This window comes from Callithrix jacchus, chromosome 11 (assembly GCF_049354715.1).
Source record: "Callithrix jacchus isolate 240 chromosome 11, calJac240_pri, whole genome shotgun sequence".
In the NCBI taxonomy this organism is placed as follows: Eukaryota; Metazoa; Chordata; class Mammalia; order Primates; family Cebidae; genus Callithrix; species Callithrix jacchus.
The window spans coordinates 118030452-118058172 of NC_133512.1; the positions used below are offsets into that span (position 1 = coordinate 118030452).

The following is a 27721-nucleotide window of genomic DNA, read 5'->3' on the forward strand; positions in this document are numbered from 1 at the left end:
TAGCCCAGGTCAACACGCTTTTATTGCCACTTCAGGCTCCCCCCGCGTCCCAGCAAGATTCCTGCCTCTTACCCTGTAGGAATACTGAGCTCCGGTGCAGGGGAATGGGGTGGGAGTGTTACCACTTCTCTGCACCCTGCCAAGTTAAAGAAAACCCCGCTTGCTGGAGACGGAGGGCCAGACAGGGAGGAACTCAAGGGCACGCATGGCTCAGTCCCACTTCTGACTGCAGAGTACAGGGACCAGGGGTCCACATTATTTTTCGAAGGGGGTGGGGTGGGGAAGAATTTGGCTGCAGTAGTCCCCCGTGCCCTTGCTGCCACGTTTCCATGGTAATGAAGGCGGGGCAGGATGTAGCTCACTCTGACTACCTGGGAGGATGGCAGGGCAGGCATTTGGTAAACATATCCCCCTCCACGCCTACCTAGCAGTTAGGGCTGTCCCCAGTCGACCCCAGGTAGGTTCCCCACTGCCTGCTTCACTCCCTTCTCTTCTGGAGCTGGTATCATGCCAGGTGGACTCCAGGCAGGGCTGCTAGTGCAACTCTCCACAGCCAGGTCTCACTGGCACGTTAAGATCTAAGTCTGTCCACCAAGCTCAGGAGCAGCGCTGATGGTGTTGCCTGGTGAAAAGGCAGCAGCAGGACTCCCAACTCTGTGCAGCTGCTGTTTCCCAAACAAAACTGAAAACATAAACCCAAACACTTAAGAGTATAACTCTCGCACAGTGCTGAGGGAGAGGACGGGGGAGAGGAGGCCCATCCTCCCGAGACCGGAGCCACCTGTGCACCCTGCCTTCTGCCCATCTGGAGTTTCCATCTTCCCACTGGGCTATCACTGGGGGGCTGGAATCCAAGTCTCCATTTGGGGCTGTTCTCAGCACCCGCTGCTGTTGGTTGATGAAGCTTGCCGGTTGCCATGGTGAGGAGGTGCTGGATGGATTGTCAGTACCACGGGTCAGCTCGGTGCTGCTGGTTATAGAGCTGTAGCTTGATCTGATCTTTGATCTGATTCACTAGGATCTGGGACAGCAGAATTCCCACCAGCTGGGAGAGGCAAGAAGGAATTGGGCCCTCAGAAATGAGTGATGGCCTTGTTTTCCCTGGCTTAATCTTCCCGGTGCGGTCAGCACTATCCCTTTTCCTACCCTTCAGCCATATCAGTGCCTGACACCCTCGCTGATCCCCGGGTGCCTTCCCCAAAACAAAGGAGTCTTTACAGAGTGTGTGAGACCCACAAGTCTCACAGGGTAAGTTACCTGGGGGATGGCCAGGCCTAGAGCCACACCACCAAGTAAGAAAAGGTTGCTGTGTATCCAGTTGACCAACTTGTCAATACAGCCATTGGTGTAGATGACTTTGCTAGCTTCCACGTAGTTAAAGGCCTGCATACCTTGGCCACACATAGTGTTGATCACTGCCTGGGAAAAGAGTTGAAAAACCAATTAGGACTCCCATTCCTATTACTTTTTGTTTTGGGCCTTAGCTGATGGGCTTCCCACCCTTTCTAAACTGCTAAATGGTCAGAGAATGCATGTGGAGGATGCTGGGTTGGAAGTTGCTAAATGCAGACTTCCCTTCCTCTGAAAGGTCAGGGTCCAGGTCTCTTTGCTCTGGGTGGCAGAATAATCTGTACAACAAACCCTAAGACACACGTTTCCCTATGTAACAAACCTGCACAGGTACTGAATCTGACCTTAAAAGTTAAACCTGGCCAGGCGCGGTGGCTCAAGCCTGTAATCCCAGCACTTTGGGAGGCCGAGGCGGGTGGATCACGAGGTCGGCAGATCGAGACCATCCTGGTCAACATGGTGAAACCCCGTCTCTACTAAAAATTACAAAAAATTAGCTGGGCACAGTGGCGTGTGCCTGTAATCCCAGCTACTCAGGAGGCTGAGGCAGGAGAATGCCTGAACCCAGGGGGCGGAGGTTGCGGTGAGCCGAGATCGCGCCATTGCACTCCAGCCTGGGTAACAAGAGTGAAACTCCATCTCAAAAAAAAAAAAAGTTAAACCTATCCCTTCTGAATTCCATGTGGGCTACAGAAGCATCAGATTGGGGTGAAGAAAGTCACCTGACAGCTGTCCCACACAACTGATCGGTTAAGCTACAGGATGGGGATTCCCAGTAGCAACTGCGGCCATCAGAAAGCGACTCAGCTGACTGCCCAGGAAGAAATGAGGCAGGATGCTGGCTCACCTGGTCAGGGGTAGGCAAGCAACAGGAATAAGGCACAGAGCAGCGCTCTCGGCTGGGGTTGTCTTCCGAGCAGTTGAAATACATGTTCTGGGACCAGTCCTTGTAGGAAATCCCTCCACAGCAGCTAAACTGCAATAAAATCCACCAGAGGTTAAGACTCACCCACCCCTCACACTGAGGTGACCAGGGAAATTCTCAGAGCCACCAAAAGTCTATGGCATGCTTCCACTGGGAACTTTGTTTAAACACAGGTTTAAACTTTGAGCTCCAGCTTCCCAGTTGCCTTCATCTGAAGATATTCTCACTTCTTAATTTCTATTGCTTTGTATATCTTGTTATAAATTACCACTATGCTTGTTGGTATTACAGTTGTACATATATTTTGTATTACATATTCGGCTATAATCTTCTTGAGAGAAGTTTCTGGCTTTGTAGGCAAATGGAAGTGTTCAAAAGTACGGGCTGAAATAATTAAAGGATCAGTGCTGAAAAACTTCCCTGAAAGATAAAGAAAACACAGGAGAGGAATCTTCAACATTGTGAGTCCATCATTATTCCATGAGAGCAAACTGGATCTCAAAGTCAAGTGTCTATCACACCAGAGGAAGGGGAACTCGGGACTTGTCTCAAAAGCACTTTTACTTAAAAGTTATTTTTTTTGTTTTTATTATTTATTTATTTATTTAGTCACCAGGCTGCACTGCAGTGCAGTGGTGTAATCTTGGCTCACTGCAATCTCAGCCAATTAAGGTAGGGTTCAAGCAATTCCCCTGCCTCAGCCTCCTGAGTAGCTGGGACTACAGGTGTGCAACACCACAACCGGCTAATTTTTTGTGTTTTAGTAAAGGTGGGGTTTTACCATGTTGGCCAGGCTGACCTCGTGATCTGCCTGCCTCAGCCTCCCAAAGTGCTGGGATTACAGGCATGAGCCACTGCGCCTGGCCATATTTTTTACTTATTTATGTTTGAGACAGAGTCTCTGTCACCCCAGCTGAAGTGTAATGGCACAATCTTGGCTCACTGGAACCTCCACCTCCCATATTCAAGCTGTTCTCGTACCTCAGCCTCCCGAGTAGCTGGGACGACAGGCATGTACCACCAAACCTGGCTACTTTTTGTATTTTTAGTTGAGATGGGTGTTGGCCAGGCTAGTCTCAAACTCCTGACCTCAAATGATCTGCCTGCCTTGGACTCCCAAAGTGCTGGGATTACAGGCATAAGCCATCATGCCCGGCCTAATTGTTAACTTTGGATTCATAGCAGCCTTGTTCACAATAGCCAAACAATGGAAGCAACCCTTGTTTCCATTGGTGAATGAATAGATAAACAAAATGTGGCATATACATATAATGGAATATTATTCAGTCTTAAAAAGGAAATTGTGGCACATGCTACAACAGAGATGAAACTTGAAGACATGCTAAGTGAAATAAGCCACTCAAAAAAGGATTAACACTGTAAATCCACTCATTTGAGGTACCTAGAGTTGTCAAATTCAGACAAAAAGTAGAATAGCAGTTGCTTGGGAAGAGGAAAATGGGGCATTAGTGTTTAATAGATACAGAGTTTCAAGAGAGGAAAATGGGGAGTTAGTATTTGATGATACAGTTTCTTTTTCTTTTCTTGTTTTTTTTTTTTTGAGACGGAGTTTCACTCTTGTTACCCAGGCTGGAGTGCAATGGCGCGATCTCGGCTCACCGCAACCTCTGCCTCCTGGGTTCAGGCAATTCTCCTGCCTCAGCCTCCTGAGTAGCTGGGACTACAGGCACGCACCACCATGCCCAGCTAATTTTTTGTATTTTTTAGTAGAGATGGGGTTTCACCATGTTGACCAGGATGGTCTCGATCTCTTGACCTCATAATCCACCCACCTCGGCCTCCCAAAGTGCTGGGATTACAGGCGTGAGCCACGCACCCGGCCATGATACAGTTTCAAGAGAGGAAAATGAGGAGTTAGTGTTTCATGGATACAGAGTATCAGCTGGGGAAGATGAGCTCTGGAGATGGTGATGGTTGCACAGCAATTGAAGATACTTCATGCCACAGATCTGTATCCTTAAAAACGGTAAATTTTACACTGTGTAAATATTATCACAATTTTTAAAATGTAACTTTCTTTTTTTTTTAGACTAGTCAAGTGCAGCAGTGAAAGGGGAAAAGAGTAGAACAAGGAGTTAGATCCATAGTTGACTGTGAACAATCAAGTCAGATAACTCTACTTTCCGGCCAGCCTAAAATATCACTTTTGAAGAGGTTATATTTAAGAATCTGCTCAGTTCCTCATCCCCCTGTAGGCAACCACATATAACACAGTAGATTACTATATATACTGTTCTGTGCCTTTAAAGGTATGTTTAAAACACTCTGCTATGTATGCCTTTTTGCCAAACCCCTTTGCAGAAGCCATTACCTGGCAGGTAACCAAGAGCCCCACAGGTACAGAGGGTGAGGCATCTCTTGAGATGATGTTCACTTTTATCCACAGTCCCCCAGACCACTGGCTGACCCGTACCTTTTTCTGGCCAAAATCAATGAGGTTCTGCAGATCCAAGTCATCTCGGTAGTGCACAATGGCATTGTTGATGATCTCACTCACTTTCCCTCGAGCCTGCCGGAGACATGGGCAAGGAATCAGAACACAGGACTAATCCCTAACTTGCTCCTTCCTGCAAAAATAACAGTAGACAGGGATCATCCTTCTTCTTCTTCTTTTTTTTTTTGAGAGATGGAATTTTGCTCTTGTTGTCCAAGCTGGAGTGCAATGGTGCGATCTCAGCTCACCACAACCTCCGCCTCTCGGGTTCAAACGATTCTTCCTCAGCCTCCCAAGTAGCTGGGATTACAGGCATGCACCACCATGCCCGGTGAATTTTGTATTTTTAGTAAAGATGGGGTTTCTCCATGTTGGTCAGGCTGGACTTGAACTCTGGACCTCAGGTGATCTGCCCACCTTGGCCTCCCAAAGTGCTGGGATTATAGGCGTGAGCCATCGTGCCTGGCCAGGGATCATCCTTCTTAACTGAGTTTGCCTTGAAGTCAGAATAGAGTCCCAATGGTGGAAAACAGCCATTTCTGGTTTAAAGCCTATCGACCCGAGGGCCCTCAGGTACCAGTGGGCAGCAGAAATGCTGGACCTGCTGTTGAAGCTTTTCAGAGACACATCAAGATATTCCAATGTCTATCTACTTCTGAATGCTATTATCGCAAAATACTTGTTGACTGATGAAAACAAACTAATTTTTAATTTTTTAGCAGAAAGTAGCTTACTGAGCTGAGGCACTGCCCTCTAGTGGACACGAGATAATTACATCTCTTTAGACTCAAAACGGATCTATTTAATACATCACTTCAGGATTTTACTAAGCCAGGAGGACTAGGAAATTTGGAATTAACTCAGTGGCTCTCCATTTCATAATTTTCTTTTCTTTTATTTTTTTGAGACACACAGTTTCACTCTGTCACCCAGGCTAGAGTGTTGTGGTGCGATCTCAGCTCACTGCAACCTCTTCTCCTGGGTTCAAGCCATTCTTGTGCCTCAGCCTCCCAACACCCAGCTAATTTTTTTGGTATTTTTTAGTAGAGACAGGATTTCACCATGTTGGACTCGAACTCCTGACCTCAAGTGATCCGCCTGCCTTGGCCTTCCAAAATGCTGGGATTACAGGCGCAAGCCATGGCGCCTGGTCTGATTTCATAATTTTCTACCATGGTCCCTTCCTTCCTGCTCCACTACTTTTCTTAAATTTTCCTTCCATAGTCCTGTACTCTGCCTTTAGCAATCATCTGCCTTTTGGGAAAGGCATTCTGGTTCTTAATTAAAAGGATTGTCACTGAATGGCAGACCACTTCCATATATGGCAAGCATTATTCACAATCTTGTCTTAAGCCAAGCATGGTGGCACATGACTGTAATTTCAGATACTTAGGAGATGGAGGCAGGAGGATCACTGGAGCCCAGGAGTTCAAGGCCAGCCTGGGCAACCTAGTGAGACTCCCATCTCTTAAAAAACAAAAACACCAACCAAAAAAACAAAAGAAAAGACAAAACAAAACCCAAACCAAAATCTTGTTTTCTTTCCTCCTTCCTTCTTCTGTTTATCTCAATAAACAATTTTTAAAAGAAATAAGAGGCTCTTCATATTATCAGTGGTCCATTTGATTATTGAGTTTGATGCTGTCATTGCTTTTAGAGTTTCTAAATTATTTTTTGTGTTTGTATAATTTACTTCCCTGTTAGCTTCTCAGACTGTCAGAGGAAAGCACCTTATGATTTTGAAATTCTCCTCAAATATGATGTGCTTACAGGCCATTCATTCATCCCTAATGAACCTTTCCACGGCTGATGTTTATCAGGGGAAGGAGAGCTGTGGTTAATTAACCAGGCTAAACATGGACAGGAACTTTCCTTCCTCCCTCTGGGCCACACCTGAAGAGGCCTCCCAGCTCCCAGTGTTACCTTGTCTGAGAAGACGAAGCCCAGGATCCCAGCGGCCAGCTGCAGCAGGAACACGGCGGTGAGGCAGAGGGAGAACTGTGGAGCAGCAGGAAGAGGAGGCCTCTGGGACCAGTCAGGGCAGCAGCACCCACCGCCCAGGCCCATGGGGATGCTGGGATCTATTGGGCAATTCTCCCAGATGCCCCACACATGAGAAAGACAGCTGCTTCTAGGACACTGTCCTGGGGGTGGCCACCATGTGCTGGGTCACCTGGGCTGAGCTCTGCACTGAGGAGTGAACAGCACAGGCCTGGGGGTGGATGGGATGAGGAAACCAAAGGGCCATAAGAATGGCACCAGGAGGCTAAGAGGCATGATGGGGAGGGGCCAGGGGCTTTCCACAGGGGCCTTGACCACTCACCGTCTGCAGGAGGCAGATGTTCTCACGGAGGGACCCAATGCAGCCACAGAAGGTGAGCAGGAACATGAGGACACCCACCACAATCAGCAGGATGGCAGGGTCTACCGCCAGGCAGGCTAGGGCTGCTTCTGGGGAAGGAGCCAGCCCTCAGACTGAGCCTGGTACCCACTGAGGAACCCACGGATGGGATGGGAGGGTGCCCCCAAAATGTTCTCCTTCCCTGGTGGGGGAATCTCCGGTATGGTCAGATGAAGGCTAAGAGGAGGCAGTACCCCTGTCCCACGGGGAGAACCAAAAGGGCCCAGAAGGGTTGTGGCATTTAATTTGAGATACTACAGAAATAAAAACCTTTATTCCTGGGCTTAAGAGAGGAGAGGCTTTCACCCCAGAACAGAATCAGAAAGGCATTAGGCTCACCAGCTTTACAGATTCTGTTTCCTGGATACTTGTGTGGTGAAAGAGGAACGGTGACTGGGTTTCTCCAGGACAGAGCTAGGGAGGGGCTAAAGCCCTTGGTGACTCTCTGCTTCCAGAGGCTTACCTTCTATCTTAGACACTTCCTAAGCCTCAAATATAGATATATCCTGGAAGACTCAGAGGGGCTCAGGGAAATCCAGGGGAACTGGCATGGGGGCGGGTTCTGACACCTAAATAGACCATGAAGATCTGGCTCCAGGGAGGCTGCCTTCTTTAGCCCCATAGCTTATGTATGAGAGCCAGGCTGAAGGATGCAGAGGGGGAAGGGGCATGGCACGAGGTGGGAGCAGGGAGGGAGAGCTCCAGCTTACCTGCATGCTTCGTCAGCCGAGCATAGACACCCACAGCCACCATCACCATGGAAATCACCTGCGGACATGGGGAAAGAGCCAGAGCCTGATACTCTGGAAACCAGAGAAACCAGAGATTCTGGAAACACAATTATGTTGCGAGGCAGATATTATGCCCATTTTATGGATGAAGAAATTAAAGCAATCCAAGGTTAATACTGAACAATGATTAAGAATATGGGCCGGGCACAGTGGCTCACACGCCTGTAATCCCAGCACTTTGGGAGGCTGAGGCCGGCAGATCACGAGGTCAGGAGATCAAGACCACCCCGGCCAACATGGTGAAACCCCGTCACTACTAAAAATATAAAAATTAACTGGGCGTGGTGGCATGTGCCTATATATAATCCCAGCTACTCGGGAGGCTGAGGCAGGAGAATCGCTTGAACCTGGGAGGTGGAGGTTGCAGTGAGCCAAGATCGCACCACTGCACTCCAGCCTGGTGACAGAGTGAGACTCTAATTCAAAAAAAAAAAAAAAAAAAGAATACGGGCATTTTGGGAGGCCAAGGCAGGAGGATCAACTTGAGGCCAGGAGCTTGTGACAAGCTGGGACAACATAGTGAGAGCTTGTCTCTTAAAAAAAAAAACAATTAGCTGGGTGCAGTGGTGTGCACCTGTAGTCCCAGCTACTCAGAAGGCTAAGGCAGGAGGATGGTTTGAGCACAGGAGAGCAAGGCTGCAGTGAGCTGTGACTGTGTCATGCCACTCCAGCCTGGGAAACAGAGTGAGATCTTGCCTCAAAAAAATTAAAGTAGGCTGGGCACAGTGGTTCGTGCCTGTAATCCTAGCACTTTGGGAGGCTGAGGCAGGTGGATCACCTGAGGTCAGGAGTTCAACACCAGCCTGACCAACATGGAGAAACCCCTTCTCTACTAAAAATACAAAATTAGCTGGGTGTCATGGCGCATGCCTGTAATCCCAGCTACTCAGGAGGCTGAGGCAGGAGAATTGCTTGAACCTGGGAGGTGAAGGTTGTGGTGAGCTAAGATTGTGCCATCGGACTCCAGCCTGGGCAACAACAGCAAAACTCTGTGTCAAAAAAAAAAAAAAAATTAAAGTAAAAATTAAAAAGAACACGGGCTTTAGAGCAAGTCAAACTTGGGCACACATAGGGCAAATTTCTGAGCCTCAGTTTCTGTATCTGAAGATGGGAAGTAAGAACAAACAACTGATAAGATTACTGAGAAGCAAATAATGCATGGAAAGCATTTAACACAATGCCTGACAATAAATGTTATCTATCATTTTAATAGTTAACTTGACCAGGGTCACATAGAAATGGAAGTTTTGAATTCGAATCTATCTGCATCAAAGGGCAGTTTTTTTTTTTTTTTTTTTTTTGGAGACAGAGTCTCGCTCTGTTGCCCAGGCTGGAGTGCAGTGGTGCAATCTTGGCTCACTGCAATCTCTGCCTCCCGGGTTCAAGCAATTCTCCTGTCTCAGCCTCCCAAGTAGCTGGGACCACAGGCATGTGCCACCATGCCCAGCTAGTTTTTTCTTTTTTTTTTTTTGGAATTTTTAGTAGAGACGGGGTTTCACCTTGTTGACCAGCATGGTCTCGATCTCTTGACCTCATGATCCACCCGTCTCTGCCTCCCAGACTGCTGGGATTACAGGCGTGAGCCACTGTACCTGGCCTAAAGGGTGGGTTTTATACCTAAAGCAGGCCTGGGCAGTTGCATACTTCCAGGCTTCCAATCCTCTTAGAGGTCAACATCATGTCAAGTACAAAAAGAAAGTGTACTCCAGTGTGAAGGACTGTGTGTGAGTGCATGTGTGTAAGCACTGGAACTGCCTTGCCAAAGGAACCTTTATCTCCACCAACTCTGATTCTAGTGTGGAGAAACAGAAAGGAGTTTAGCTCTTCCAAATTTCCTGAGAGAAGAAACCCATCAGAGACTAATAGGAGACCCCAAAGGGGCTTTATCTGCCCCTACCCACCCCACAGGCCTCCAAGGGTGCAGGGCAGCCCCAGTGCATACTTCCCTTGGCTACCCTTTCTTTGTGCCCAGTCTCCAGGCTGGTGCTAAGCAGCAGCTGGCTGTTGCCATGGCAACAGATGGGCCCAAGCTCTGGCAGCAGAGAGTTCTCAGCAGCAGGGACTTGACCAACTCAGTGGGGAAGGAGATGGCTGACTAGACACCACTGTTCTGCAAGACAGAAAGCAGCTGGAAAGAGCCACCATGGGGATTTGATGGGAGAAGGGAGCTGGGCCCTCAGAACAGGTAATAGGGTCAGGTGAGTCCCTCAGTACAAAGACATTTTTCCCTGTAGGCCTCCTTGTTGAAGGTCCTCTGCCATCTGGCAGGGGAGGGCAGGTGCATATAGCAGTAAATGGCAAACCATTACCTAAAACCAGCTCTTCCAGGACCCTTCTCTGCCTGTACAGCCCCCTTTTTTGGCGGGGGTGGGGGAGCAGGGTCTCATATGCTGTTGCTCAGGCTGCAGTGCAGCGGTACAATCATAGCTCATTTCAGCCTTGACCTCCTGGGCTCAATTGATCCTCCCACCCTAGCCTCCCAAAGTGCTGGGATTACAGGTATGAGTCATTACACCCAGCCAGCCCCACTCTTCCTGCCCCACATCATTTGACCATGCCTCTAACTCAGGGCCCAAAGTATTATTTACCAGCCTTCATACTCTTTGTCTAAGAGGGAGGGAGCTGCTAGCAGAGTGGCAGGTGCCAGCTGGCGCTCTGTCCCACAGCAAGGCCAGGCTCAGGGAACATGGGGGAGGCAGGGAAACTATACGATAGAGATGCCAGTCATCCCCCAGGGCTGGTAGCCAGTCCTCCGCCAGAGTGAGAGAGCATCTCTGTCTGCCCTTTAAAGCCCACCGTAGCCAATTATAGTTCTGAGTGTCATTTTACTGAACTATTGAAAAATGTGTATCCACTCCTGATTTCTGTTGCTCCCAGGCCCTTCATTATTTTTCAGGTTCAATTTTCACCAGGGTGTATAACTTTTCATAAAGATGGTCTCTGATTAGATTATAGCACAGCTAAAACAAGAAAGTCCAAACAAGCACTATTCACAATAGCAAAGGCATGGAATCAACCTAAATGCTCACAAACGGTAGACTGGATAAAGAAAATGTGCGGCTGGGCCGGGCATGGCGGCTCACAAGGCCAGGGATCTAGAGCCACAGATGCAGGTTACATTAAAATCAAGATTAGGGCTGGGCATGGTGGCTCACACCTGTAATCCCAGCACTTTGGGAGGCCGAGGTGGGTGGATCACAAGGTCAGGAGTTTGAGACCAGCCTGACCAACATGGTGAAACCCATCTCTACTAAAAATACAAAAATTAGCAGGAAGTGGTGGCTCATGCCTGTAGTCCCAGCTACTTGGGAGGCTGAGGCAGGAGACTCGCTTGAACCTGAGAGGCAGAGGTTGCAGTGAGCCGAGACCGCGCCACTGCACTCCAGCCTGGCAACAGAGTGAGACTCCATGTTAAAGAAAAAAAAAAGAAAGAAAATGTGGTGCATCATACACACCATGGAATACTATGCAGCCATAAAAAAGGATGAAATAATGTCCTTTGCAGCAACATGGATACAGCTGGAGGCCATTATCCTAGGCAGATTAACCCAGGAGCAGAAAACCAAATTCTGTGTGTTCTCACTTGTGAGTGGGAGCTAAACATTGAGTACACATGGACACATATACTTAAGAGTGAATGGTAGGAAGTGGGAGAGGATGGAAAACTACTTATGCTTGTTACCTGGGTTATGAAATATCATCCCTGTGACACCCAACTTACCTATATAACAAACCTGCACATGTACCTCTGAACCTAAAATAAAAGGTGAAAAAGTGGGCAAAATAAAGAGATGCCACATATCATAGAGTAAGTTAACTCTATTTATGAGACTGTAATGACAGCAGTTGCTCTGTCTCTATCTATGGTAGGTACAATAACGTCCCCTCAAAGGTGGCCATGTCCTAATTCCTGGAATGTGAATGTGAATGTGTTACCCTTACATGGCCAAAGAAACTTTGCAAATGTGATTAAGAATTTTGAGATAGGGAGATTGTCCCTGAGGACTCAGTACAATCATAAAAGACCTTCTAAGAAGGAGGCAAGAGGGCCAGAGTCAGAGAAGGAGATGACAATGGAGGCAGAGGCTGACTGCTGTGGTGCCACCTCTAAAAGCTGGAGCAGGTGAGGATCTGAGTTCCTCCTAGCACTTCCTGAGGGAATGCAGTGATTTTTAGCCCAGTGAGACCTGTTTGATTTTAGCCTGGTGAGACCTATTTTGGACTTCTGGTCACCAGAAATATAAGAAAATTAATTTGTGTTGTTTTAAGCCATTACATTTGTGGTCATTTGTTACAGTAGCAACAGGAAACTAATACACTATCCAAATCCAATTCATCCACTGCTATGCAGATGGTACGTTGAGGACCTATAATTTATGTGTCATAAGGTAAAGGAACAAAAGCATTTATAGCTGAAAGCATATGCTTAACTTTGGCTGCCATTAGAATTGCCTGGGACTTAGGGTTATGGGGGAGAGGCTTAAAAAAACTGCTAATGCCTAGGCTGCATCTGAAACCAAGTCAATCAGAATCTTTGGCATTGGGACCAACAGTATTTCTGAATGTGTTCTAGGTTATTCCAATGTGCAGCCAATTTTGAGAACCTACAAGCCTAAAGAACAATCAGCCAGGGATCTAGAGCCATAGATGCAGCCTACATTAAAATCAAGATTAGGGCCGGGCATGATGGCTCACGCCTGTAATCCCAGCACTCTGGGAGGCTGAGGTGGATGGATCACAAGGTCAGGAGATCGAGACCATCCTAGCCAACATGGTGAAACCCCATCTCTATTAAAAAGACAAAAACTAGCTGGGCACAGTGACAGTCACCTGCAATCCCAGCTACTAAGGAGGCTGAGCAGGAGAATAGCTTGACCAGGGAGGCGGAGGTTGCAGCGAGCCAAGATCACACCACTGCACTCTAGCCTGGCAAAAGAGAGAGACTCCATCTCACCAAAAGAAAAATAAATCAAGATTAAGTCTTTAATTTTATTATTATACTTAATATGATCATTAATGATGTCCTCTCCTGAGCTCTCAAATTCTGCATTTCACAGCTTGACCTTGCCAACTCCCATTCCTGCCCCCACTTCCTACCCTGGATTCCTCAAAGTTACTGCCATTCCTAGGTTAGTGCTGCTGCTGTTAATGGCATCACATTTGAAGGTGACCAGAACTTTAGAAATGGGTTTGCCACTCACCTCTTTTTATAGATTAGGCCAAAAGAGTGGAAGTAACACTGAGCCAAGTGCAAATGGATGCAGTGCAACATCTGGGCTAAAGCCAACCTCCCAATCTCACTCTGGGACTCTTTCCACTACGTCGGTATTTTCTGTAAAATCCTTATAGCACCTCACAGTATCACGAATGACCTCCATTCACACTGAAGATGGAGAGAAAGACATTTATCTTCTTTGGATAGCTTTTCACATTCTGACTAGAATGAAGCCTGGCTGGAAACTTTCTTTTTTTTTTTTTTTTTTTTTTTTTTTGAGACGGAGTTTCGCTCTTGTTACCCAGGCTGGAGTGCAATGGCGCGATCTCGGCTCACCGCAACCTCCGCCTCCTGGGTTCAGGCAATTCTCCTGCCTCAGCCTCCTGAGTAGCTGGGATTACAGGCACGCGCCACCATGCCCAGCTAATTTTTTGTATTTTTAGTAGAGACGGGGTTTCACCATGTTGACTGGGATGGTCTCGATCTCTTGACCTCGTGATCCACCCGCCTCGGCCTCCCAAAGTGCTGGGATTACAGGTGTGAGCCACCGCGCCCGGCCCTGGCTGGAAACTTTTAAGAGCTAGACACAATTTTTAAAATGGCTGGGCCAGGCGCAGTGGCTCACACCTATAATCCCAACACTTTCGAATTCCGAGGTGGGTGGATTACAAAGTCAGGAGTTTGAGACCAACCTGGCCAATACGGTGAAACCCCGTCTCTACTAAAAATATAAAAAGTAAAAAAATTAACTGGCTGGGAGTGGTGACGGGTGCCTGTAGTCCATGTTACTCAGAAGGCTGAGGCAGGAGAATTGGTTGAACCCAGGAAGTGGAGGTTGCAGTAAGTGAGACTGTGTCACTGCACTCCAGCCTGGGTGACAAAGCGAGACTCTGTCTCAAAAAAAATAAAAATAAAAATAAACAAAAATAAAATGGCTGAGTATAGCTTTTAGTAAAATGTATGCTCCTGAAAAGCTGTCAGTCAAATTATATAAAATAATTTGCACACGCCAGTACCATGATCCCTATGTAAGGTGAGTGATCACCTTGTAATGAAAATAGCCAACCCCTGGGCTCCTTGGAGAAGTGGCTGATTCTAGGATGGAGGCAGGAAAGGCACAAGGTGAGCCTAGAGAATCTTGTAGTGCCCCAAAGAAAGGAAATGCTCACAAAGAAATAAAAATGAATCCCCCACATCACTACCCTCATCAAGGTGAGCATCCCAAAGGGACACAGAAGCCAACTGAAAGAGCTCCCAATGGCCAAGGCTAGAACAATTTGAGCATCAAAATAAAGAAGTATTGAATTATTACCCAAAATATAAAATACATGTCTGTGGACCCATACTGATATAAATAAATGACTTATTGGAGAATAGTGGAGAAAAGACAAATCTCCCATGTAGAAGAATTTCAAATAATCCATGTAGGAACTCCATCCTCAAGGAGGTAGAGCTTAACTCCTTACTCCTTCAGTGTAGACTGTGCACAGGGACTGTCTTCCAAAGAGCACAGTGTGGAACATGGGGGATAGGCTAACTCTAAGTGGAGGAACCTGATAAACACTACTTCATCCAGGCAATCAAGGCCAACATCCACGAGGATCATGTTGCCGAATCAATGCTATGATATGATATGATGTGATGAAAACAGCACTTTACTTCTGTGATCTTCCTCCCAAAATCCATAACCCCAGTATTATAATGATAAGAAAAACAGCAGGCAGGTTCCAATAAAGGGACATTCCACAAAATACCTGAGCAGCACTCCCCAAAACTGTCAACGTCATCAAAAACAGGGCAAGTCTAGGAAACCGTCAGAGCCAAGAGGAACCTAAGGAGACATGACAACTAAACATAATGTAGGGCAGGTGATGGCTCACACCTGTAATCCCAGAACTTTGGAATGTTGAGGTGGGAGGATGGTTTGAGCCCAGGAGTTTGAGACCAGCCTAGGCATCATAGTAAAACCTCATCTCCTCAAAAAATAAAATAAAAATCACCTGGGGATGGTGGTGCGCACCTGTAGTCCCAGCTACTTGGGAGGCTAAGGTGGGAGGATTGCTTGAGCCCAGGAGGTCAAGGCTGCAGTGAGCCCTGATCTTGCCACTGTATTCCAGCCTGGGCAACACAGCAAGACTCTGTCTCAAAAGAAAGAAAAAAGTAATGTAGTATCCTGAATAGGATTCTGGAACAGAAAGATAGTAAATAAAAATGAAAAAAATCCCAATAAAGTATAGACCATAATGATAATGCTATTAATTGCAAAAAATGTATCATACTAATGTGTTAGTAACAGGGAAAACTGAGTATGGGATATATAGGAATTCTCAATGGTATCTTAAGATGTTTTTAATTGATATATGTAAATTATACATATTTATGGGGTACACGTGATATTTTGATACATGTGTACAAAGTGTAATGATCAAATCAGGGTATTTGGAACAGCCATCAGCTTGAACATTTATCATTTCTTTGTGTTAGGAACATTTTTAATCTATTTTGAAAAAATACAATGTATTGTTAACTATAGTCACCCTGTGCTGTGGAACACGCCAACTTATTCCTTCCATGTAACCATATGTTTGTACCTATGAACCAGATTCTTTTTATCCTTCTGCTCCTGGATCCCAGCCTCTGGTAATTATCATTCTATTCTCTACCTCTATGAGTTTCACTTTTTTAGCTGTCAAATATGAGTGAGAACATGCAATAGCTGTCTTTGTGTGCCCAGCTTATTTCACTTAACATAATGACCTCCAGTTCCATCTACGTTGTGAATAACAGGGTTCATTTTTTTAATGGATGAATAATATCCCATTATGTATATGAACCATATTTTCTGTATCGATTCATTTGCATATGGACACTTAAGGTGATTCCATCTCTTGGCTATTGTGAATAGTGCTGCAGTAAGATAGGAGTGCAGATGTCTCTTCAACAGATTCTTTTCCTTTGGATCAACAGTAGTGGGATTGCCAGATTGTCCAGTATTTCTATTTTTGGAGAAATGTCCACATCTGTTCTATCTTAATTTTTCTGTTAGAAGAAAACTGTTCTGAAAAAAAGTCTATTAACCTCCCACCCAATTTGTTAGTATATATATATTTTGAGATGGAGTTTCAAAAGAAAAAACAAAAAAACAAAAACAAAGAAAATTTAAGAAGAAATAAGACAAAAAAAAAAGAGAGAAAGAAAAACAAAACAAAAACAATGAAATAGAGTTTTGCTTTTGTTGTCCAGGCTGAAGTGGAATGGCACAATCTCTGCTCACTGCAACCACCGCCTGCCAGGTTCAAGCGATTCTCCTGCCTTAGCCTCCCAAGAGGCTGGGATTACACACATGTGCCACCATACTCCACTAATTTTGTATTTTTAGTAGAGATGGGGTTTCACCATGTTGGCCAGGCTGTTTTTGAACTTCTGACCTCAGGTGACCCACACGCCTCAGCCTCCCAAAGTGCTGGGATCATAGGCATGAATCACAGAGCCCAGCTTACACATTTTTTAATATCAGATTTTCATAAAATAGGGTTCACTTGCATACAGTTTTACACACTTAGAACTGAGTGATTTCCCATCAATCACACCAAAACTTAAGGCAGTGGATCATCCCCTCCAGCCCTCCAACAGACAAGGTCTCACTCTTGTGTTGCTTAGGAGGGCAGTGGCACAATCATATCTCATCGCAGCCTCGACCTCTTGGGCTCAAGAGATTCTCCTGCCTCAGCCTCCTGAAAATAGGCACATGTCACCACACTTACCTAATTTTATAAGTTTTTGTAGAGATAGGATCTTGCTAGGTTGCCCAGGCTGGTCTTGAACTCCTGGCCTATGGTGATCTTCCTACCTTGGTCTCCCAAAGTGCTCGGATTATTAACACCCACCCCCTATGATGAATAGGCATGAGCCACCATGCTTGGCTAAGGTAGTAAATCTTAAAACTGTTCAAGTGACAGTGCACTGGGAAATCACGGTGCTCTGTTGGTGCACATTACAGATTTTGCCATATTCTTTTTTTTTTTTTTGAGGGAGGGTCTTGCTCTATCACCCACTGGCACAATCATGGCTCACTGTAGCCTTGACTTCCTGGGCTCAAGCAATCCTCCTGCCTCAGCCTCCTGAGTAGCTGGGACTACAGGCACATGGCACCATACTGGGCTAATTTTTTAGTTTTTTTTTGTAGAGACAGGGTTTCACCATATTGCCCAGGCTGGTCTCGAACTCCTGGGTTCAAGTGATCCACCCGCCATGGCCTCCCAAAGTTGTGGGATTGCAAGCATGAGCCACTGTGCCTGACCTCTTTTTAAAACTTTAATACACTATTACTATGACCTAATTTACAGTCCATATGTAAGTTTCCCCAATTATCCCCCAAATGTCCTTACAAAGAACCTTGTTTTTTTGTTTCTTATCCAGGATCCAATCAAGGATCACCCATTTAGAGATTAAATCTCCTTTAGCCTGGAACTGTCTCTTGGCTTTAATTCTTTTCTCTTTACTTTTCTTCCTTTGTTTTTAGTCTTTAAGACACTGACTTTAAAATTTATGGTAAAATACGTGTGACACAAAATGTACCATTTTAGCCATTTTATGGTATACAGTTCAGTGGCCTTCAGTACATTCACATGGCTGTGCAATCATCACCACAATCAGGGTGCAGTGCTTTTTCATCACCCCAAATAGAAACCTGTACCCACAAAACAGTCACTCCCCATTCCCACCGCCCCCAGCTCCTGGTAACCACAGATCTGCTTTTGGTCTCTATGGATTCGCCTATTCTGGACATTTTCTGTCATTGGAATCACATACTATGTGGCCTTCTGTGTCTGGATTCTTTTAGTTAGCAGAATGTTTTCAAGGTTAATCCATGTTGTAGCATGTGTTAAAACTTCATATCCTGTTTTGTTTTGTTTTTTTGAGACAGAGTCTCACTCTGTTGCCTAGGCTGGAGTGCAGTGGTACGATCTCTGCTCACTGCAACTTCCACTTCCCAGGTTCATGCAATTCTTATGCCGCAGCCTCCCAAGTAGCTGTGATTACAGGTGCCCGCCACGACATCCAACTAATTTTTGTATTTTTAGTAGAGGGGTGGTTTCACCATGTTGGCCAGGCTGGTCTTGAACTCCTGATCTCAAGTGATCCGCCCACCATGGCCTCCCAGAGTGCTGGGATTACAGGCGTGAGCCCCCGCACCCAGCCAACTTCATTTCCTTTTATCACTGAATAATACTTGGTTGTGTGACTATGACACAGTTGTTTATCCATTCCTCCACTGGTGAATGTTTGTGTTGTTTCTACCTTTTGGCTGTTGTGGATAGTAGTGCTGTGAACACTTGTGTACAAGGTCTTGTGTGAATACCTGTTTTCAATGTTTTCTATACCTAGGAATTGCTGGGTCATATGGTAATTCTATGTTTAATTTTTTTTTCTCTTTTTAGGTGGAATTTCACACTGTCACCAGGCTGGAGTGCAGTGGCGCCATCTCAGCTCATTGCAACCTCCACCTCCTGGTTCAAGTGATTCTCCTACCTCAGCCTCCTGAGTAGCTGGGATTACAGGCACGTGCCACCATGCCCAGCTAATTTTTGTATTTTTAGTAGAGACGGGGTTTCACCACATTGGCCAAGATGGTCTCGATCTGTTGACCTTGTGATACACCTGCCTCGGCCTCCCAAAGTGCTGGGATTACAGGCGTTGAGTCACCACACTCAACAAACACTGACATTGTTTGTGTCTTGGCCAACTGTTTTGCAGAATGTCCCTCAATTTGGATTTATTTGGTTATTCCTCATAGTTAGGTTCAGATTATACATTTTGACAGGAATATTACATAGATACTGCTATGCCCATCTCACTATATCACGTGAGGAGGCAAAACCCATTAACTTTTATTACAGAAATAAGGAACAATTTTACTAAGAGATGTGGTTGCTGGACACATGTCTCATAAAACAATGCAGGCAATACTCTAAATAAATTGTTTCCTACTTTTCCATAATAGTTGCTACTTGTCCTCTTTCGTTTGCCTTTTGTTAGCACCTGCAGGCAGATAAGCAGCTGCAGGTACTAATGTTCTTGGAGAAAGGAGAAAACGAAGAAAATTCTCTTATCTTGACATTTTTTCTTGCAGATTGTGAAAAAAGAGTCATGATTTGATGATTAAGAGGAAAAACCCTTATTCTAGCCCATAGGACAGTACTTCAGGGCCATCAGTAATAAGAGAGGAAGGTTGGAGGACCTCAACTTGAGTTCCTGAACAAAGGTTGTTCTCCTGGCTCTTATGCCCAAATGCCAATAATTACAGGCAAATTAGCTCCCAGAGTCCATCTCTACTGGATTATATTTAAGACCAAGGTAGGGCAGGGCATGGTGGCTCATGCCTGTAATTCTACCACTTTGGGAGGCTGAAGGGGGAAAATAGCTTGAGGCCAGGATTTGAAGACCAGCCTAGGCAACATAGTGAGACCAGTCTCTAAAAAAAAAATTTGCTGGGCATGGCGATGCATGCCTGTAGTCTGAGCTACTCAACAGGGTGAGGTAGGAGAATTGCTTGAGCCCAGGCAGTCGAGGCTGTAGTGAGCTGTGATCCCATCAGTGCCCTCCAGCCTGGGTTAAAGAGCAAGACCATGTCTCTAAACAAACAAATGAACAAATAAATACATAAATAAAAATTTTAAAAGACCAAGGTGATTTGACAAGCCTTGAGGAGCACAGCTAGGGAAGGCCCCCGGAGACAACAGTGGGGCTCTGTTCCTGGGATAGACAGGAAATTTCTCCACAAAGTAAAAAATATCAAGCCACTAATAATGATTGTCTCTTGCTTAGCTTTTGTTCTTTTCTCTTTAATTTTCTTCCTTTGTTTTTTTGTCTTCCTTCATTATGATGGGAATGTGAGCAAACGGGGCTGAGCAAAGGCTGGCCCTTCCCTAGCTCAGTCCCGGTCTGCTTACCACCCTCTTTCCTCCTCCCTGGAGGAGCACTCAGCCTCACTCTCTACATCCACCCCAAGCAGGTGACCTCTAGGAGCATTTACAGGGACAGTAGTGGCAGTACCTTTTGTTGAGTGCTAAGGACCAGGTGCTGGGCTAAACATTGTCTCCTTTAATTCTGACCACAAACCTAAGAGGTTGTTAGGATCTCATTTTATAGAGCTGCTGTTCAGAGAGTTCCAGCAACTTTCCCTACTTCACTTGGCTAGTGTGTGGCTGAAGTGGGACTGGAACCTAGGTCTTGATGACCCAAAGCCTTATGAGCTCAGCCACTTGGCTGCCTTCTTATCTCTGCCTCCCAGCACCCCCAGAATCTTGTGTGTTCACCTCAGCCATCATGGGAGGTGAGAAGCAGCGGACTGTGGTTCCCTTTGGGGAGTAGCTGATAATCTCCAAACGGGCTGGGGCTCAGGCAGGGGAAGGAAGATAGCAGCTGGCAGGGTTGGGGGGTTGGGGGACAGGGTGCCAGCTGGTTCCAGGAGGCGGCTCAGAGGGAAGTCTTTGGAACAGCACTCTGAAAAGGGAAGGCACAGTGTTGGCACAAGGAGGCCCCCCCCACTGGCACAGCCTCCAAGGAAAGCCCTAGCCTTGTCTGTCTTCCATAGTCCGAAGTCCAGGCTGCAAGAAGCACTGGAGCCCCAATGTCTCAGGGTCCACGCATCCTCCATAGAATCTCTTTCCCTCCTCTTTTGAAGGTGATGGTGGGGACAGCTGAAGGTAGAGTGGTTCCCTGTGTGGCAATCAAAACCCTGTTTCTGCTCAGAGGGAAGTGGGCAAGGCAGTGGTCTTTACCTCTGGTTTCTCAGTCCTCCCTCCCCTTATATCTGGATGAAATAAAGGAACTTTCAGCCTGCTGGTCTCAGAGCAGGGCCACCTCTCTCCCTGCCCACGGTCTTTCTGTGGTCCCCATGGCGCTGCTGTCTTGGGTGTCTGAGGTGGCAGCTGTCCATGTGAGGCTGGCTCTCAGCACTCTCCCTCTGGATTGGGAGGCACTGTCCCTCTGGAGTGGAGGAGTCCACAGGGCTCCTTCCACACCAGTGTCTGGGGCCAGGCCTTTGGCATTTCCTCAGGCCATGGCTGGCTTAGTTCTTCGGAGGTTAAGAAAGGAAGGGAGGTCTGCAATCGCAGTAAATAAACATTCCAACTCACAGCCCCGGAGGGACTGGCCCAGCACTAGCATCCTACCAAGATCTGAGAGGCACTCTGTGTTTTCTCTGCTTCTTTTTAAGGCTGCTTGAACTCTATGGTTTTTCTACTTGGTACGAGGCAAACAGAACTGCTGCGGAGTTAAGGAGGTGTGCATGTGACCTGCGTAGCAAAGCAGATGGTTCTCATCTTCTTTTCCCTTATTCTGTAATTTTTGTTGTTTTTATAAAAAGCATCTAATTACCCTCAGTTATTGAAGCCAGCCAAGTCTATGGGAAAGACAGGGGAGAGGAAGGTTGTAGGCTCTGCCTCCTAGTGTATTTGGAAGTATAGGAGGAAGGGACTGGATGGCAGAAAGGGCTTCCGTCACTTAGAAGAGGTTTTTGCCTAGCTTGATGCCTGGTTACTTCCTCATGGTTTTTGAGCCAGACAAAAAGAGATGGTGCTGTGAGTGGTCTGGGGTGATTCTGAGTGTCCAAGGACTCCAAAACAGTAGTCCTGGATGGGAGAGTGGATTTGTTGAAGAAGATGTCCCACCAGTGGCTTGGATCAGCCTAGGGAAGACCTGGACAGGGGTCCATATATGGAGCAGTGGAAGTGAGAAAAGTGGAGTATACATGGCTCTGAGGAGGGGATGGCCGCCATGTTTCCGACCTGGCTTGAGGGAGGGGTTGCCAGGCCACCAGACCCAACACAGAGGAGAACACAGCTGGGTGCCTCATCACCAAGCGTGCTCAAAGACCCCAGGTTGAGCCGCACCTTGACAGGCCAGGGTCCATAAGGAGGGAGGACAGGCATCATGCCTCTATCCCATGGGGTTTGCTCTCTTACTCACCATCCAATAAACATTCAATAATTGCCCAATTTCTGCCAAACACAGCTGGGCACCAGGAATCCAGAAGTGAATAGGGCTGTGCCCACCCTTGAGAGCCCAAAGTCTAGAGAGGGAGATGGAGAAATGAACACAATTGCAGCACAGGTAAGGGATGTGACAATCGAAGTATACAGAAGGTGCCACAGGAGCCCCAAGGTATGGCTGCCAAGGAAACCTGGGCTGAAACACAGTGGGTAGAGGTCTGAGCTTCTGGGCTCCGCCTGACTCAAAAGCCAGCCAACTGCTGCCCTGAGTGGGAGAAGGACCAGTGAGGAAGGAGGTGGGCGGCACCAAATATTCCTGACAACACATGGCCAAGCTGATACAGCAGGCACCCTCTGCACAGAGCTGTCCTGCAGAGGGAGGTGAGGAGACGCAGCTGCTCTGTAGTCACCCGACCTGATACAAATACAACATCTCGGATCTTAGAGCAACTACTCCAGGCCATGGAATCCTAACAGTCGGTAACCCAGCAACACAATTCTGGGAAGAAAATCAGAACTCCCAGATCAAAGGGGAAGTGAGATTTGAAACATGAACAGTACGAACAGGTCCCAGTCCCCCAAAATCCATTAGCTTTCTGAGTCAGACTCCAAATGCCCCAAGAGTCAGGGCTTCTGGAGCAACAGCAGAGGTGGCCACCATCACCACCAGCACCACTGAGTGTGAGCCCAGAGGATGCCAGATACCTTCTAGTGGGTTCCAGGCATAGACACAAACACCACTGCCGTACGGCAACTCCAGAAGCTGGCCAGAGCATGCACTCTACTCGCAAAGGGTGTGGGCTGACCATCATCTCATCCAAAAGTGCTTCCCAGGCAGAAGAGGGGAATTCGGTTAGGATGGTGGAAGTCTACAAAAAAGAAAGCATGGGAACCAGTGTCTGTAGAGGGGCTGGAAGAAAGATGGCCCCCTGATCTGGGGAAGCAGCCTTTTCTCCCCAGAGGCCCTTGTATGGAATATACCTGTGCAGCACTGGGTCTGGGGGAGAAGGGACATTCAATAACAGGGGTAAAGTACTGTCCCTTAGGAAGTGCAGTCAGGACACAGGGAGAGTCATCCTTCGATCCAGCTCCAGGTCTTAAAGAAAGAAAACAGTCCGCAAAATGATTCATTCATCTTTAAATAGTTCACTGAGGCAGACATTTTTTCTCCTTTAGAGGAGAAAGATTAAGGTCAGAGAGATGGATACATTGGCTTAAGGTCACACAGTAAGTTGGTGCCAAAATGATGCTGGGCCTCTTGTCCTTCAGTGTGCTATTTCTAGAGCCTCTGATTTTTATGAGTCTACTGTAGGACCAAGAAGGGGTTCTGTTCTAATTTGGGGTGGTGCTAGCTTGGCTAGCCAGGTCTTGTGACCTTGAATGAAGCATTTTTTACCAAGGTAAATGGGTCTGTCGAGCCAAACTCTCTCCTGGCTGAGATCTCTCAAAGACATTTGGCTATTAAAAGGAGGGTAGGGTGGAGGCAGGCGGTAGGGAAGCTCAAAAAAAAAAAAGATGACCAGAACACAAGTGTAACAGATGCACCCAGCTGTTGTCACTGGTGAGCGCAGACAAGGGTGGGATGCCGATGGCTCCAAGGGAGACAGTCTTGGCAGATACAGGAGGCCAGAGTGATGACCTAAAGTCCCTGAGATGCTAGTGCTGACTCCAAGGATGGCATGTCACTGGCCTTTCACACTCAGTGAGCACAGAGACTTGACTGGTGCTTGCCCCTAGGTGGGGAGTCCCTTAGAACATCCCCCAGCACTGGCAGAGTGATAAGGGATTTTCTTCTGTTCTTCCCTAACCTCCAGCTGAAGCAGAACGTAGACCATGGGAACTTGGGTTGACTGGTAAACTACTCATACTGCCAGTACCCCAGCTACAGCAGCAGCCATCCATGCCGAGGACTTCCCCTAGAGGCACTGTGGTTCAGTAGAAAGGTCACCAGACCAAGCCTGCTAACTAGCTGTTGGACCTTGGACAAAAGGTTTAACATCTCTGTGCTTTCATTTTCTACATTTTATGTACATAAACGCAGATGCTGGACAAGATGTCTTCTAAAAATTTTTTCCAGTTCTGAAACTGAGCATTTGATAGGAGCCCAAGTTTCATTTTCCCCAGGAGTATGATGGCTGAGTGCGCTGTCATCACCACCCTCTGAGGTTTCTCTCATTTGTCCCAACAGGCCAGCACTATGTGCTTTGTGTCTGCACTTCACCCCACAGGCTTTGTGAAACCCTTATGGCAAATGGCTTAGATGTCTGTTCTGCTCCCTCTGCTAGGAAACATATTTTAGACTCAGTTCTTCCCTCCTGCAAGTCTGAACTTTAGGTTTCCTTCTGAAGTGGGCAAGGATGATGGGCTCCAGAGGCAGCAGCTCTGGTGTGGTAGGAGCCAGAAGAGGAGGTGAATGAGGGAAGGACGTCCCTATGTTCTCACACCCCAGGAACTCCAGGACTCTGGACACAAAACGGGGTCGAGCTAGCATTGCATGATCTGGTTCAGCTCAATTCTCAGCTTCAGCAGTCTTTCTGCCACCCCTGATCACACTGGGTTGGATTTGTGGGGGAGGGAGCTAAGGCCTGCAGACATGAACATACATGCTTAGTAGGTTGGTCGAGTCAACAATGAATGGCAGAGTGAGATAGGAATCCAGGTGTCCAGAGTCCCAACCCATTACTTCTTCTACTTCCCCCGCTCCAACCAGAAGATTCTGAAAGGACCCCTGGCTTTCCAGCCTAACACGAGGTCCTGTTTAAAGACACTGATGACTGTCAGGTTCCAGGGGTGAAGTCTGGTCCTGAGAAGGTTGGTGGGGAGGGGGACAAAGTTTGGGGCAGTGCTGGGATGCGAAAGACATCTGAACCTGGAGGCCAGACTTTGGGGGAGTGGGTGGTAGGCGGGGGTAGATGAGGCCTGCAAAAGGAAGAGATGAGGCCCATAACCCGACCTCTCTGAGGTGGTGGGGAGAGAGGTACGGGTTTTTCCTTCCTCTTCTTTCTTTGCCAGCTGGGCCTCTACCCACAAGCCTGAAAGTTACCCCCCACCCCCAACCCCCATCATAAATGTGCCAGTGGGTTTGCCTTGAGCCAACGGGCTCCCTCAAACCCAGCTTGCTAGCCTGGCACAGACCCTCCTCCGATGCCGGGAGAATAGCCATCGGTCTTCACTGATTCCCTGGCATACCCTCATCCCTCCAACGCCCCCTGCAGACGAGGTGCCCGTGTGCTGTCCCCTCCCCAGGATGAACTCCCCCAAAGTGCCGTCAGCCCAGAAAACTCGGCAGTGCGGATCCCGCGCGCGGGTACCCCGGGGCGCCCCTCCGCCCCGCGGGGGGACCCCGCCGCCCAAATGCCCTCGACCCCGAGACTCACCCAGAAGAGCATGTTGAAGAAGAAGAGCAGGTATTTCACCAGCGGGCTGACGAAGGAGAACTCCTCCCCGGAGGCTGCCGGCGCCCCGGGTCTCCGCGCCATGGCCCCGCCACCGCCGCCCCCGGGGGCCTATCTTCCAGCGGCGGCCGACCGGCCTGTGCGCCCCGCGCCCGGGGGCATGAGCCGCGCCGCGCAGGTGCCCGGCCGGCGGGGGAGCTGCGCCGCGGCCGGAGGCGCCCTAGCCGGGGGTCCGGGAGCAGCGCGGGCTGGCGAACCACGCCTGGAGCCGCCGGAGCCGCGGTGGGCAGCGCGAGCGACCAAGACTCCGCGGCGGCCGCAGGACCAGCCCGGCCAGCCCGGCGCCCAGGAAACCCGGCCCGCCCCCGGCCGCCCATTGGCGCGGCGGCTGGAGCCCGACTTCCCATTGGCTCATGGCTGATGTCACTAAGTATCCAGACATCCCTCTCCACCGAGAGTCGGGGGAGACACCTGTTCTGTGAGGGACAACTTGTTAAAGGGTCAGCGGTTCTGCCTCCCCCCTTCCCCGAAGGGAAAACATCCAGGCTGCAGCTGCTCAAAGGAACAAGAATGAGGAGAAGGAATGCACCGTGCATCCCACACCCACGTCCTCTGCCCAGTTGCTGTGCACATATGCAAACACACATACATTAAAATCAACAAGTACGCACACCGTGTGTTAAGCAATGCGCCGAAAGCTCTGGGAAAACGAGAGAACAGAAACAATCCCCGGGGGATGACAATAAAATCAGGGAGACAAAACTAACCTACATATAATAATTAGACTAAGAGTAGATGTGATCCTTTTTAGTAATTACGTATTTTAAACGCTTATTTCAAAAGCTCTATAACCCAACAGTGGAAATTTGGAAACATCACCGCCAATCCTGCCGTCCTTTCATTGCTGTGTCAATTCCCGCCCCCGCAGTCTCTCTTTCCCTTGGTCTACTTGCACACACCGTTTTAAACATGCTGATCCGGCACCCACAGGTTGAGTGCAGTCTTGCTGGTGAATATACTGTGCTGGCTACCCTAAGTAATACAAACGTGAACCTCGGGGAAGGATCTGATTCCACCATCATTAGCTGCCTGAAAGCTGGAAGCTACTTAATCTCTCGGAGCCTCAGTTTGTTTAATGTTAAATGGGAGAGTCCTGACCTATCCATGTGAGGATTAAATGAGATAATGGATGCTTAGCTCACTTAGCACATGACTGGCACATGGAAAGGCTCATCAAAGGCAGTACAGTATTTCATTTTAGCAGAATTTAGAATCTAGTGTAGAAATATAACTGCACAAATAATTATAATACATGTGGTAAAGGGTTAGTGAAAATATCGTGGCAAGTGAAATTAGGGGAGGATGGGGTTTAGAATAGCAGAGATGGAGGGGAAACATAATCCAGGTGGATTTTAAAAAAGAGTGAACCAAAGTTTGGAAGTGCAGAAGCATGCCATGTGTTTTGTGCAAAATAAGCAGACTGCTATGGCTGGAGCACAGAGTATGCTTGTAATAGCAGTGAGAGATAATGCTGACCGATGCCGACACATGTTGAATTGTGTTAAAATTGTGGAAGTACTTGAATATCAGATTGAGGAGTTAGTGTTTAAATGATTTAGAAATAAGAGTTTTGAAGAAAGGGATGATGGAAAACCCACTGTTTTCAGTTAGAGTGGGAAAGAGGCTGGAGAGAGAAAGACTTGTTAGAAGCATGCTACTCGTCATCCAGATAATCAGAAATCACGAACTGATTTAGGAGTAATAGAATAATAGAAGGTTAAGAGAGGAGAGAAGGGAAGCCTCTGGCAAGATAGACTCTTGAGAGCTAGGCTGTGGTGAGGAGCAGGCAAAAAAGGAGCACTAAGAGTGAAGGTTAAAGATGGCAGTCACAGCCAGGTTATTGGGTGATTACTGGCTGTTAACAGGTTAAGTGATACTTGGAGATCAGTTTTAGTATGAAGAGGGTAGGGTGGATAGAGATCATCTTACAAGAAGTTAACGAGTGAATGGGTAGGTGCCCATTTTCAGATGTTAGAGCAGGGAGGATAGAGAAATAGACCAAGATGCTGAATGTTTCTATTAGATGATCTTCCAGAAATTAGGTTTTTGTTTTGTTTTGTTTTTTCGAGATGGAGTCTCACTCTGTCACCCAGGATGGAGTGCAGTGATGCGATCTTAGCTCACTGCAACATC

At 47.4% G+C, this 27721-nt stretch overlaps 1 protein-coding gene across 5 annotated transcripts; it reads right to left on the minus strand.

Moving 5' to 3' along the window:
- On the minus strand, nucleotides 1-25884 carry TSPAN33 (tetraspanin 33). Of its 5 annotated transcripts, XM_078343801.1 has the most exons (10): nucleotides 25511-25884; nucleotides 23115-23229; nucleotides 22839-23002; nucleotides 7842-7899; nucleotides 7054-7181; nucleotides 6654-6728; nucleotides 4710-4805; nucleotides 2198-2326; nucleotides 1258-1419; nucleotides 1-1045 (listed from the first exon to the last, which is right to left on the minus strand). In XM_078343801.1, exons 4-10 carry the CDS (start codon nucleotides 7888-7890, stop codon nucleotides 944-946), a joined length of 741 nt encoding a protein of 246 aa, XP_078199927.1. In that variant the 5' UTR covers nucleotides 7891-7899; nucleotides 22839-23002; nucleotides 23115-23229; nucleotides 25511-25884; the 3' UTR covers nucleotides 1-943. The 5 variants fall into 5 exon arrangements, with proteins under 5 accessions (XP_078199927.1, XP_035110669.1, XP_035110668.1 ...); XM_035254778.3 differs by lacking the exon at nucleotides 23115-23229 and having other exon boundaries at nucleotides 7054-7178; XM_035254777.3 differs by lacking the exon at nucleotides 23115-23229.
- Between the last annotated feature and the right edge of the window lie 1837 nt (nucleotides 25885-27721).